Source organism: Vicugna pacos, chromosome 5 (assembly GCF_048564905.1).
Source record: "Vicugna pacos chromosome 5, VicPac4, whole genome shotgun sequence".
Taxonomy (NCBI): domain Eukaryota; kingdom Metazoa; phylum Chordata; class Mammalia; order Artiodactyla; family Camelidae; genus Vicugna; species Vicugna pacos.
Window position 1 is genome coordinate 20,404,749 of NC_132991.1, and position 12,847 is coordinate 20,417,595.

The 12,847-nt window shown below is 36.6% G+C and overlaps 1 protein-coding gene across 1 annotated transcript in view; it reads right to left on the reverse strand.

Annotated features, from left to right (window-relative positions):
• LOC140696538 (low-density lipoprotein receptor-related protein 1B-like) overlaps window positions 1-12,847 on the reverse strand; it is a 298,018-nt gene that overhangs the window by 18,705 nt on the left and 266,466 nt on the right. Inside the window, exons 27-28 of the mRNA XM_072962066.1 lie at window positions 9,082-9,216; window positions 8,376-8,505 (exon numbers count right to left, since the gene is read on the reverse strand). Coding sequence (XP_072818167.1) covers window positions 8,376-8,505; window positions 9,082-9,216 — 265 coding nt within the window. The remainder of the gene's footprint in view (window positions 1-8,375; window positions 8,506-9,081; window positions 9,217-12,847) is intronic.

Here is a 12,847-nt window from a genome sequence, read left to right on the forward strand (position 1 = left end):
AAAATATCTATCCATATGAAAGAAATGTTTTTAAGAAGTGAGGGGAAAATAATAAAAAATAAAAAATAAGTGAGGGGAGAGAGAGAAATAATATTTCAAATGTTGTCACATATGTCAAGTATTTCTTGTTTTGAGAGATGAAATATAAATCTTTTTTGGGGGGGACTCAAAATTAAGAAGTCAACAGTATTTATTGAGAAGTCCCCTAGCTGAGTCAGTACTGAGCTCACAGTCCCAACAGAGAGAAATGGAAAATCTAAGACACAGCTGGAGAGAAGGAATAAGAGGATTAACAGACAGATGGAAATACGTGATGAAAAACTACGGCACCTCTGAAGAAAGTTTAAATCTTGTCAGGACAAAAGAACCATGATAACACAAAAAGAGATCCCATGGTTAGGCTAGGAAAGAAACTCAGGAGACGAAAGGAAGGAAGACATGAAATTGGATGTTCAAAAAAATAATTTCTAAAGGGAATTGTAAAAACAAGTAAAGAGATGAAGATAAAATATTGGCTGTAATGCAGTGATTAAAGTCAGAAATGTGAAGATAAGTTTGAAAGATAAATATAGCAAGAGAGAAACTAGCATATAGAGCCTTAATGAGAAGATGTTCAGAAGAGATACACAAGGCTCAGAGGAGATATATGGAAGGGGTCAGAACAAGAAAACTCATAGAGTTAGAGAAGGTAACAGAGAAACTCTTGAGTGGATAATCAATGGAGAAATGTCAAGGATAAGGCAAGTAGTGTGAAGTATGAAAAAAAAATCTGGATTTGGCTATAGATAAATTTAGAAATTTCTGGAAAGAACTAAAGCTGAAAACATATTTCAGAAGTTCAGTGAGAACCTCATGGTTCCTCATCTTTATTTGTTCCAAGGACCTACATCTCTCTTTTGCCTCTGCCTTACACAAGCAAGGCCACAATCTCATCTTAAGTATCATGTGAAAATGCTCTATTTCCAATTTCACTAATTCTGAGATCACCTTCTCTTAATTTATAGAGTTGTCTCGCTCATTCACATCTGCTGAAACTTAACTCTTTACTTTTACTTTGGTCTCCTGTTCTTGGTTTCCTTCCATTCTATTACTAGCTTCTAGACCTCACTTCCTGATTGGCAACTCATGGTTACTCCAATACAATTGCCAACTCTGAATCTGTCATCACCTGCTCCCTTTTTGGCCCATTTTTCTTTTCCTTTTCCTTTTCTTTTCTTTCTACTGCTAAGTTACTGAACACTATTACTAAGATCACATAAATATTCCATCAGATTCTAGAAATCCATTCTACCTGGATACATGTTGCTTTTATTCACATTGTATTTCACTCATACTCTATTTGCCACAATATTTTCAGCAAAACTTAGCTATTCATCTAAAAATGCAAACATTCTCATATCAACTATCACCTATGAGTTTCTTCATTTTCACTAATTTTAACTGCTAAATATATTCTATTGCTACATTCTGTCTCTTCTTTCACTCCATCTCCAGAAATAGAAGAGAACTTTCCTTAATTTAATCCTCCCATTTAAATTTACCTCATTAAATCTACCCAATATCCCAAACAAGGATACAGGCATTTGAGATCGAGATACTTCAAAAGCTCTCAAAGGTAGAAAATGTCCAGCCTAGGGTTCCAAATTGTGATGGACACTGTTGGTGCTTCATTTGGACATCCTGAGATCCTGTTCACTGTTTCTAGGTAGTCCAGTGCCCTGCCTGTGTGTCCTTTTATCTTTAATAGCTCACATGGACAAGCCAATGGTTTGAAGCCAAGCTCCCTTGCTAAGCGAGGTTTATCCTCCAAACTTTCCAAGGCATCTGTCTGAGACCTGGACTTTGCTCACAGCTGAACCTTTGCTTGGTCTCTTTCCCTTTCCTATCCTGCTTCTCCTGACTTGAATTCTCATTCCAGGACCTGTATTTAGTATACCTGATACAAGATGCAAACCCTGTCTATCTGCTTTCTGTCCCTCATTCTTCCTGTTCCACCCTATTGCTCCTTCCTTGATACAATTCCTCCTACTCTCCCGGGAATCTGTCTCCTCTTTACATGCATTTCCTCCCTCTCCCTTTCTGCCAATTTCATCCCCTCTGCCTATGATTATGTGCAATATACTAACCCCATATTAAGAAAGACTTTCTCTGTACCCTACTATTTTCTCAACAAATTATCTATTTTTCCCCTCTTCCTTTCATTGCCCAAGTTTCTGTCACTGTATTCTAAATATGCTGGCTCCACTTTCTAATTATCTTTCATTTACTGATTCTTTATATTTGGCTTCTGCTCTTGCCAACTCCTGGAATTTGTAACAACTAACCTCGCCATCCTGATCATCAATTGCATGTACTCTTCTCTGCTTTTCTTTCTCCCAATCTCTTCACTGCTGGCATACTCTTCTTCCTAAACTCTCTTCCTTTGACTCCTGTGATACATTAATTTTCTGAGGATTTGAAATGGTTTTCTTTCCTCTTTCTTTCACCTTATTGTTAATATTCTTTTTTCCCTAATCATTTCATCTCCTAACTGTAAACATGCTTCATTTTTGTTTTTAAGACTTCTTTTTCCTGTACTCTTCCTTGGCTAATTTCCTCCACTACCACTGCTTATTGTCGAGTCTGAACTCTGTTGGAATAAGTAGGAAGTGACTTAATACTTAGTCAATTCCTGATTCTATTTATGCTCTACTAAATATCTCTTCTCTAGAATTTGATATCTCAGGAAGAAGCCGTGACTTCCAAGACAATTCCAGTTTAAAAAAAAAAACAAAAAACAGAATGAGACTGTTAAGATTCTCATGCATTAAAGACTAGATCTTCCTAATTCCAAACTTAGGTCTCATATCTATTTTAAAATCTTCTTCCCTCTCTCCAACTTTGACCTGTCTTCTCCTGGCCTGAGGACTTGCAGTGGCAAAGTCACACAGTGTTTCCATTGACTCCTCTTTTCTATGTATTGTAGTCTCCCACTTGGACACTTGCTTCTGGCTCTCCATTACTTGGTTTGAGGGCAGAGAAAGAACCCGACCCCCTGCTCCATAACACTCTCCTTGGGGTGATAAATAACCATTTCTAAGAATTCCTTAATTTAAAGAATGCTACCACTTCAACAAACTCTCATTACAGTCCTGATCTCTGCTTATGTGGATTGTCTGGGGCCGGGGCTGGGAGGCTTAGGAGAGAGGGTCCAGGACTGGATTAAGCTTCACTTGATAAACTGGGGGTTCAGTCATCACAGGAATAGCTTTAAAATGTGGGGAACCCTACTATCTATTTTATGGCCCCAACTTATCTTCCAGCTATATTATCTACTCTTCCCTACATGTACCACGTGTATTTATACTCTTGGCAATGGCCTTTGCTTTGCCACTACAGATTTTTTAATCATTCTGTTCCTTCTTCATATAACACATTCCCACTGCATCTCAGAAACTTCTCTCCTTCAAGTCTCAACAAAGCCTCTACTAATCACCACCGTTTCACTTTTACTACCTACTGTAATCATATACTCTCTCCTTTTTCTTAAAATTTAATGTAATTTTATAAGTCTTATGAAAACGATCATTTTAACATAAAATTTAGATATGTGATTTAAGCTTAAGACATATCAGTCTAGTCTTTTTGTGCTCCCAAGGTTAGACTTACTTTACATTATGAGACTATTTCTTAATTGAAATTTTGTACTTGTTTAAGCTGGAAGTTTAAACAGAAAACTCACTGTGAACAGAAGCTAGATCTTATTTATACCATCATACTTCACAGCGTCCACCAGCATCATGCACGCAGGAAGTAGTCTTATTTTGTCAAGATGTACTGAACTGAAGGCTGAGGAGGAGACGGAGACGTCCCCGACATGACCTAGTTTGGAATGTGTAGCACTGGATAAATGTTCATTGAATAAACTGACAAAAACTGAAATATATGTGGGTTTCTTTGCTTGATATTCTCAATTATCCTAGAGAGAAGCATAGTTATATGCTGAGATGGCTGTAGAAAAGACACTTAAGGAAAGAAGGTCTGAAATAACAACTTGAGGGCATTTCCTAGGTTTTAATAGAAAGGAGAAAGAAAACTACAGATCGACAAGTTAGCAGCAAGAGGCCTGTGAAACTGAACTCTAGAAATCCATAATAGGCCAGGCATAAGAGGTTCTCTACAGTACACTGAAGTGTACACTGAAGTGTTGGACTTATTGTAAACATGATGGGAAGAAATTCTTTATTCAAAGCAGACCCACTTCCTTTCTATCTATGATATTTCATAACTGAAACTGTACTTATTCCTACCACCAGAATAATTATTCATAGTCCAGCAACTGATCAATTTTTTTTCCATCAAGGGCATAGTGATCTATTGCTTAAATTATGAATTATAACTTTAAAAAGAGGTTTTTAAAATATCACATTAGAAGAGGACATTATGATATTCAAGTTTATGGGTGTGATGTGGACACACTAAACTGAGTCATGTTTTTTGTTCTTGGAATTAAACACATTGATACCCTCCCTCCACATTCTTAACACGCAGTGGCAAGTGTCCACGTGGACACAGTGGTAGGGCAAGTGCATGTACAGAGGGTAGTAAAATCCAACTCTAAATTAAAAAAAAATTCTCTTCCTAATTTTTCTGGCATTTTCTCATTGTTGTTTATTCTCTCTTTCACTTACAGTTCTAACCCACAAACTGTCCTTATAATTTCGTGCTAAAATGTTAAAACTTGGTATTTTTGATATTTTTAATGCTTGATATTTTTGGTTATTAACTTCTGTAATGCTTAACACTGTATATGGATTACATAACATGTAACACACATATAGATACACACATATAAAGAGCACAACCTTTGGGGTTTAGAGAAACTGAACTCTCCTACATATCAAGTTAATGACAGAGGAATATATTTTAAATTGCTGACTCAAGTTTCCTTATCTGCTAAATTGAGGAAATAATACCACTCTAGGTTTGTTGTGAGTTTTTCAGCAAAGTGAAAGGGGATCCACTGGTAATTCTGAGCAAAGAAGTAACAGCTGCTTATGTTTGGGAAGGACCATTAGGCCACGACAAGAAGAAGAGACTACAGGAGCATAAGGGCAGAAGATGGTAACCCACAATCCAGAAATGTCGGCAAGAGTGGTAACGACTCAGACTAGGGCAGGAGCAGTAAAAATTGTGAGCAGTATTTTGAAGCCAAAAGTAACAGAACTCCTGGTATACTGAACACAGAATATGTGAGAGAGATACCCAAGATGATACTGGGTATTTTGGTCTAAGTAACTGAAAACACAGAATTGGCATCAACTAATGGAGAGGTCATTATTGTAGAGAAAGGTTCAGTTTAGTTAAGGACCTGTTAAGGATAAGACATCGGATGGATCTGTTCCAGTTATCTACTGATGCTTAACAAACCCCTCCAAATTTAGAAGCTTAAAACAACAATCATTTGTTTACTCCTGAATCTGCAATTCAGCCGGAGCACAGCAGGAACAACTCATCTCTTCTCTACATCAACTGTGGTGACACCAAGGCTGGGGTGACAGAACAACTGGGACATGATCATCTGAAGGTTCACTCACTCAACATGTCTAGCAGTTGGTGCTGGCCGTCAGCTGGGACCTTCACGAGGGTTGTTGGCTGCAACACCCCTACGTGGCCTCTTTTATGGAGCTGCTTGACTTCCTTAAAGTAAAACAGCTAGCTCCTAAGAGTGTCCCAAGGGAATCAGGGAGAAGTGTTATCTTCTTTGATGATATAGCCTCACAGGTTACATAGTGTTGCTTTCATAATAGTCACAGGTCCACCCAAATGTAAGCGTATGGAAAAGGGGCTCCACTCTTTTTTGGAAAAGCGTCAACATCACATTGTAAAAAGAGCATGTGGGATGGCAAATATTGCTGCAACCATCTCGGAAAATGAAATCCGCCACAGATCTCTAGACGAAAATGTTAGATAAGCAGTTCAACATAAAAATCTAGAGTTCAGGAGGGAGGTCTGGTTTGGGTATACACCTTTCAGAGTCCTTAACATTTAAGTGGGATAAGACCACCAAGTAAAGAAGAGAATAACATCAGAGCCTGAATCCTGGGGAACTCTGACATTAAGGTGTTAAAGAGGAAAAGAAGTAAGAAAGGAGAATGAGTCGGGATGACTACTGAAACAGAAAAATCAGAAGAGGTGGCTTTCTTCTTCCTCATATTAAGTCTTTGAAATCCATCTCAAGATCCTCCCTAGTAATAGCAACAGAGTTTGTTCAGCTATCCAGTGTATACTATTTGATTTGGTCTGGGGCCTGATTCCAGCTCAAGTGATGAAACATAACTTATCTAAATATGTCAAGACATTCTCTTCCTTTTGCCTATTGACTTACCTAAGGATGGGCATGTAACCCATTTCTGGCTAAGGTGAAAAAAAAAAAAAGACATTAATACTAAAACTTTCTCTTCCCAAATAAAACAATATAATCCAGCAAGAAAAAGGTTCTATCCTATCCCCCTCCTCTGTCTTTAGGTGTATGGAAACTCTCTGAGGACTTGTCAAGTGTACTGTAATAATGGGGCTACAACATCAAGCATAAGACAAAATGTAATCTAGGAAAAGTGGTACGTGAAAAGGTAGAAAGAGAAGCTCCTACAGATTTAACACATTCTGTTAAAATTATGTCATTTGCATCCGTGAGAATTCCTAACCAATGCAGCTTTTTCAGTTTCTGTTTTGTAATCTTAGTTTTAGCTCGAAGTGTGACAGATTTGTTGGCATGCTTTCTCTCTCCTATATTAAACTTCTTTGTTTCCTCTTTCACCGTATGGATATTATGACAATTGTGTTGCATTTGTCAAGAAAGAGAAGCAAGCAATGATACTGGGGAAAGTACATTCAACCTATAACAAATAGGAAAGAATGTGGATTTTCATGAGAGTTGATTGGATGTTTCACATAGATTGACTTCATTCTAAATCACTGTTCCTTATACTTGTTTATCTAATATACCTTTGTGTGACCACCCTCGCGCTTCACTGTTTTTTACTCCAAAAGGCAAAGGAGTTTTATTAACATAAAAATACCTACTTAAAAAAAAAAAAACCTCTACAGTCAAGTCATAATAGCATTGTGAGAAACACAATAGGGAGGAGTAATATAAAATTTTATAATAGGACAGCCTTTACATTATTGTTTAAAGGAAAAATGGTTATCAGTCAGAAACTTACTCTTTACCAGCCACTGTACCAAGCCCTGGGGATGGAGAAACAGACCAAACACACATAGCTCTTCTCACAGAGATTTAGTAAAGAATAGAGACATCATCCAGCCCAGTGAAAAACAGTGCTACTGAGTAAGTAAGTGTAAGTGAATAAGCAAGGATTAGTGCACAGAATTTATAAAAATAGAAGTACTGGGTGCTCTGGTATCATATAACAGAATGATAAAATCTGTTTGCAAAGCCAGAGAAAGATAAATAAAATTCATCAAGGTGAGAGTAGGAAGGAGAACACTGCAGGTAAAGGGGAAGAGCTGCTCCAAGGCTACGAGTGGAAGAGGATAGGAAATACTTTAAACTATTTCAAAAATCTAAGAAGTCCAACAGAGACTGATTGAGAGAGTGAAGAGGCAGGAGCAGGCATTTGTGGTTGAAAATTTACATAGGGCTTGATTAAGAAGGATCATAACAGAAATTTCAGACGTTGGTGAGGTTAGGAGATCAACTGGGAAGTTACTGCAGTGGTATCTGTGTCATGCAAGAACAGATTTAATCAGGGTGGAGGCAATGAAGATGCAAAGTGGTAGACTGATCATGTGTGGAAGGAAAAAAAATCAGAATTTGGTGTCAGCTTGAATTAATTTCAGTTTTAGATATGTTAGGGTGTCCAAATGGAAATTGGAAATGTCAAGAAGACAGGTAGACATACTTACCTGAACTTAAGATGAAGAAAAAAAAAAAAGCCTGGGGTGAACATGTTGATACAGCACTTATAAATACATAAATGGAAATTGAAGCTTTAGAGATACTGGAGAATAAGGCTAGCTATCAAGTGGTTATTCCATTCACTCACAAATAACTGACTCCCTTATATGTAAATAGTTACAGGGCAGAGCTTTAAAATGAGAATCTAGAAAAATGTTGACGTACTACTCATTTGGATTTATATACACATGAAAGAGCTGCATGATAAATGTGAACTCATCAAATATGTACTAAAATACACATGACAAAGTGAAAATAAACTTTTACTCCTGTTTAGGTCAAATATTTTTGAGATTTGTTTTAGACATTATGACTAAAAATAAAAATTAATATTGATGTTTGGAGTTTTTTTAAAATAGACCTTAAGAAAATTCACCTAAGCCCCCCCAAAATATATGTAAAATGTTAACTTTACCCTTTCTGTGGGTACAGAGTTATAGATCTCGGTTGATCCAGGCCTTGGGAAATAACCACATAACGGAAAGAACCATTGAGTCTTGCAACTTCAATTAAGTTGAAGCCATGATCTGTCCAATATATGTTACCTAGGAGAAACACAGACATGTTTATAATATAGCTGTGAGAAAAAAGTCACGTAATTATTTAATTAACCTTCTTAGCATTCCCATAACCATTAAAAATTATTTACTTCTATATGCCTTTTTAATATGTGCATTTCCTAAGCAGAAAGCCATAACTAAATATGCAAATACTTCCCACTCTCACATATCTGTGGTTTACACCATATAATGATACACTCAAATGTTAAAAATAAATTGAAACTTCTTTCACCTGAAGAAGGGCTCTATTTTTATTTTCTACTGACTTCAGGCAAAAGAGAACTTCTAACTTTTTTGTTTACCAGCTTCATGGAACTCTCAGGAGATTTGGGCAAAGTTAACAATACATCATCTACTTCTACATAAAAACACTTACCAAGGCTCAAAAGCATTAGAAAAAGTGAAGCCAAAAGCAAGAGATGCTATTTACCCCTGCGGCAAGAAGTACCAAAAAAAAAAAAAACCCCACTATTATGAGTTAGAAACAGAATTTTTATGAAGCAGACTGAGCCCCTAACAATATACGTGCGAAACCAAAACAGACGAAGTCATGGGTTATACCAGCAATCCAGTCAACGGCTATCCCTTCCACTCTTCCCAAGCCATTAGTAACAATGTCTTCTTTCCAAGTCTGATCTCTTTTAGCCCGGCTAATTTTATTGAAGCCCATGTCTGTCCAGTAGATGGTATCATTTTCTATGGATAAAAAAGAAAGGAAAAAACACATGGAAACACACTATAAAAGGTACTGACTGACATTTGTATTAGGAAAACATATTACATCAGTATTTGGGGGCAGTCATCACCCTGGTTGTGCTGGAGCATAAGTGTTCTTCGGGAAAATTTACTAGTACAAACGGTAAGAAAAATACGAAAACAACATGAGAAAATCTAGTCAAATGGTTTTTTAAGAAGCATTTTTGAAATAAATGTGGAAATAATGTATCACATACTTTTACTTTTTTTCTTTATTTCCCTACTCATTTTAACTTGATAAATACTTACTGCCCACGAATTTTCAAACTTGATATCAAACCGTATTATTTTGGACCATAGTTTCTCTCCTAACATCTATTCTTGTGTCCAAGTCCTCTAAATACAGTGAGAATACTCCTGAAGATAATCAGCAAAGTCTCAGAGTAGATGGAGAATGGAAAGAAACGTAGGGGCATTTCAGATATATCAAGGGTGTTTTAAGCATAAGGCCATTCAAAACATACAAAGCCTTAAAAATACCTTATCATCCAATTATTCCTTTAGAGGTAACTTTCCCAAATGTCAACTACAAACCCCAGGCATTCTTTTTCAAACTCTCACTGTACAAATGGGCTTAAGAACACTTGAAGAATGACTCTATGCTATCACAGAGTCTTTAAATAACAGTGCTTTTTGAATATTTGAATGAAAAATGTGTCTAAAGACTATAAACGAAATATATTACATCTGCATGCATATGCATAAAGGGTAACAATTATAGATCAATGATGTTAAATACAGCTACCAGAAAGACACTGGGGACAAATCATTAAATAATAAATTTGTCACCAACAAGTTAGGTTTTGTGTTGTGACCTACATGGCCATTTGGAGAACAAATCCTTTAAGACCAATATAATTTCCATCTGGCACAGTGACAGACTATGGAAATAAAGAAAAAGCTATTAGTATAATAAAGCCATTTATCAGGACGTTTGGGGATTCTCCTTCAAACAAAATATAGCCTAAATTCGTTTACCTATTTGGGGAAAAATTTCAAATAGCCTCTATTCCCAACAATGGTTAAGTCAGATAGACAACTGCTTGAAGCAGAGCAGACATCAGTTTCAAATATGTATCTGGAAAGCAAGGACTTGTTCGATTTTTTCCACTTTTGTCAAAGTATCAGTTAATGTGTTTCCATAATTGAAAGAGTGAATCAATCAACAAAAATAGTCATTATTTTTCATCAATATTAAGTATTACATGAAGAGTCCAACTCTTGTGCAAACATTAGACCCATGCATCCAGCTGCCTACTTTGTTATCTCCACTTGTATGTAGAAAAGGCAATCTTGATGTGCAGAGGACAGATCCTGAATTTCTGTCTGACACCTGCTTCTCCTGCAGTCGTCCACATGGCAGCTCCCCACGCCATGGTGATATGTATCGTGGAGGCTACCTCCCTCCTTTGTTTCTTGGGCTTAAAACCTCCTATTGTCCTTGATCACCTTTTCTCACACTTCACATCGAATCCATCACCAAATACTCTCATCTTTAATCTATTACTAAATATTTTGGCTCTTTTCATCCTTCTTTCAAATCCCACCCCTCATCCCACCACCTCACACTCTCCATTTACAATGCAATGCGAGCCATGACTAACTCTCACCTGAAGGGCTGCAAAAGCCTCTAACCCGGGGCCACCTTCCAGTCTTGCCTCAAGACTCCCCTTCCCTCGTGAGCCTCTTCTCCACTTAGGGGCCATCGTTACTCTACTAAAAAGTAAATAAGACCATTTATCTCCCCATCACTCAGACTTTCTAATCACTTTCCATCTCATCCAAGGTAAAAGCATAGTTGCTTCCCAGGACCTTCATGATCTACCCACATTCTTCAACACTCTTTCAGCACCTAACCTTCCACTCTCCCCTTTTCTCACCCGTCTCCAGCAACAAGACCTTCCTCTTCCTTAAATAAAGCAAATACTGTTCAGTCTAAAGGTCTTTGCACTACTTTGTCTTCTGTTCGGAATGCTCTTTTCCTAGATACCTACACAGCTCTTTCTTAGCTCCAATATTCCCCTTTCTTATTAAAAATTGCCCTGAATACTCAATAGAAATTATTTTCTGGCCATGCTCCATTTCCCTTAAAAACCTATTTTTCTCCATAGCAGTTATTAGTGTCAAACACATTATATAATTATTGGTTGGTTTCTTTAGTGTCAGTCTTGTCTCACAGAAATATAGTGTCTTTGAGGGCTGGGATTTAATTTTCTTCACTGCTTTATCCCTGGCACCTGGAATAGTTCCTGGTACATAGTAAGCTCAAAGTACACATCTGGTGAATAAATGAATGAATGTGATGTGCTGTACAAAGACTGGTTGGGAGATGAGACAAGGAAGACACAGCTCTTACCATGAGAAACTTTACAAGCTAATTAAGGAACAGAACGTATGCACATGAAAAATGACTAACAATTCATGGTAGTGTGGCATGAACAGCATATAGGTAGTAAAGACAAGTGTTTTTACGAGTTCAAAGAAGACACTGACAAGAACTTCATCAGTATTAGGGAAAAAAGGACTCTAAATGTTTATGTGACCTTACTTGCATATTACTAAAAGATTAGCCAGCTCTGCAAAATTTTATTCTCATTTTTTTCTCACATACACCACTATATGTTGCATATACTTTTATCATATTGAGCTGAAATTGCACCTTTGCCTTTCTCCTTAGAAAATGACTATGAGGCATTTCATAGGTAGGGAATGCAACTGACCCGACCTTTGCCAACACAGTCACATGTTCAGTAGACACTTCATGAATATTCATTATGTGGATAATAGATTAATTTGTAATGCTGCAGTAATCTCTAAATGGTTAAGTAAGATCACAGCACTGAGGAACTAGAGGTTTCCTTGTATTCTTTTAGGTATATTTGCAAGAATATTAAGTAAATCAATCATGTAGTGATACATTAAGGAAGACCATCACTCATTCGTAACCAAATCTCCTTTTGTTACCAATGTTTTCACGTATATATTAGACATCTACACACTCTAAATCGAATAATTTCATGAAGATATAAGAATATGTTTTCTAGTATCTGTGAAAATTTGTAAAATAAACATAAATTAGGTCGAGTGATTTATTTAGTAATAGAATCAGGCTTAAAAATGACAGAATTTTATAACAAACTGTAGAGATACAGAATGGAAATAAATATGAAAATAGTAAGATAAGAAAAGGCTATCATAATTATATTCTGACACTTCCAAAAAAATTTTTTTTCACTTTAATTATCCCCATTCAACAGATACTTATAGAATTCTTAATATGTGCTAAGCATTCTTATGGCCATAAGAATACAGTGAATGTGACAGACAGACCCTGAAATCATGGAATTTGCTTCTGGAGTTGAATTTGGAGTACACTAACTTAAGGCACATGATAATAAGTAATGTATAACGTAATTATAAAACTGGCAAATAAAATGTGTAATTTAAAGTAGTAACACATAGTGGCCTATTTCCTTATGATTAATTAACAAACACTTATTGGTCACCATTGTGGACACACTAAACTCCATTTTATCTTGGGCTGTTGGGTCCTAGAAAATTCAAAGCCATG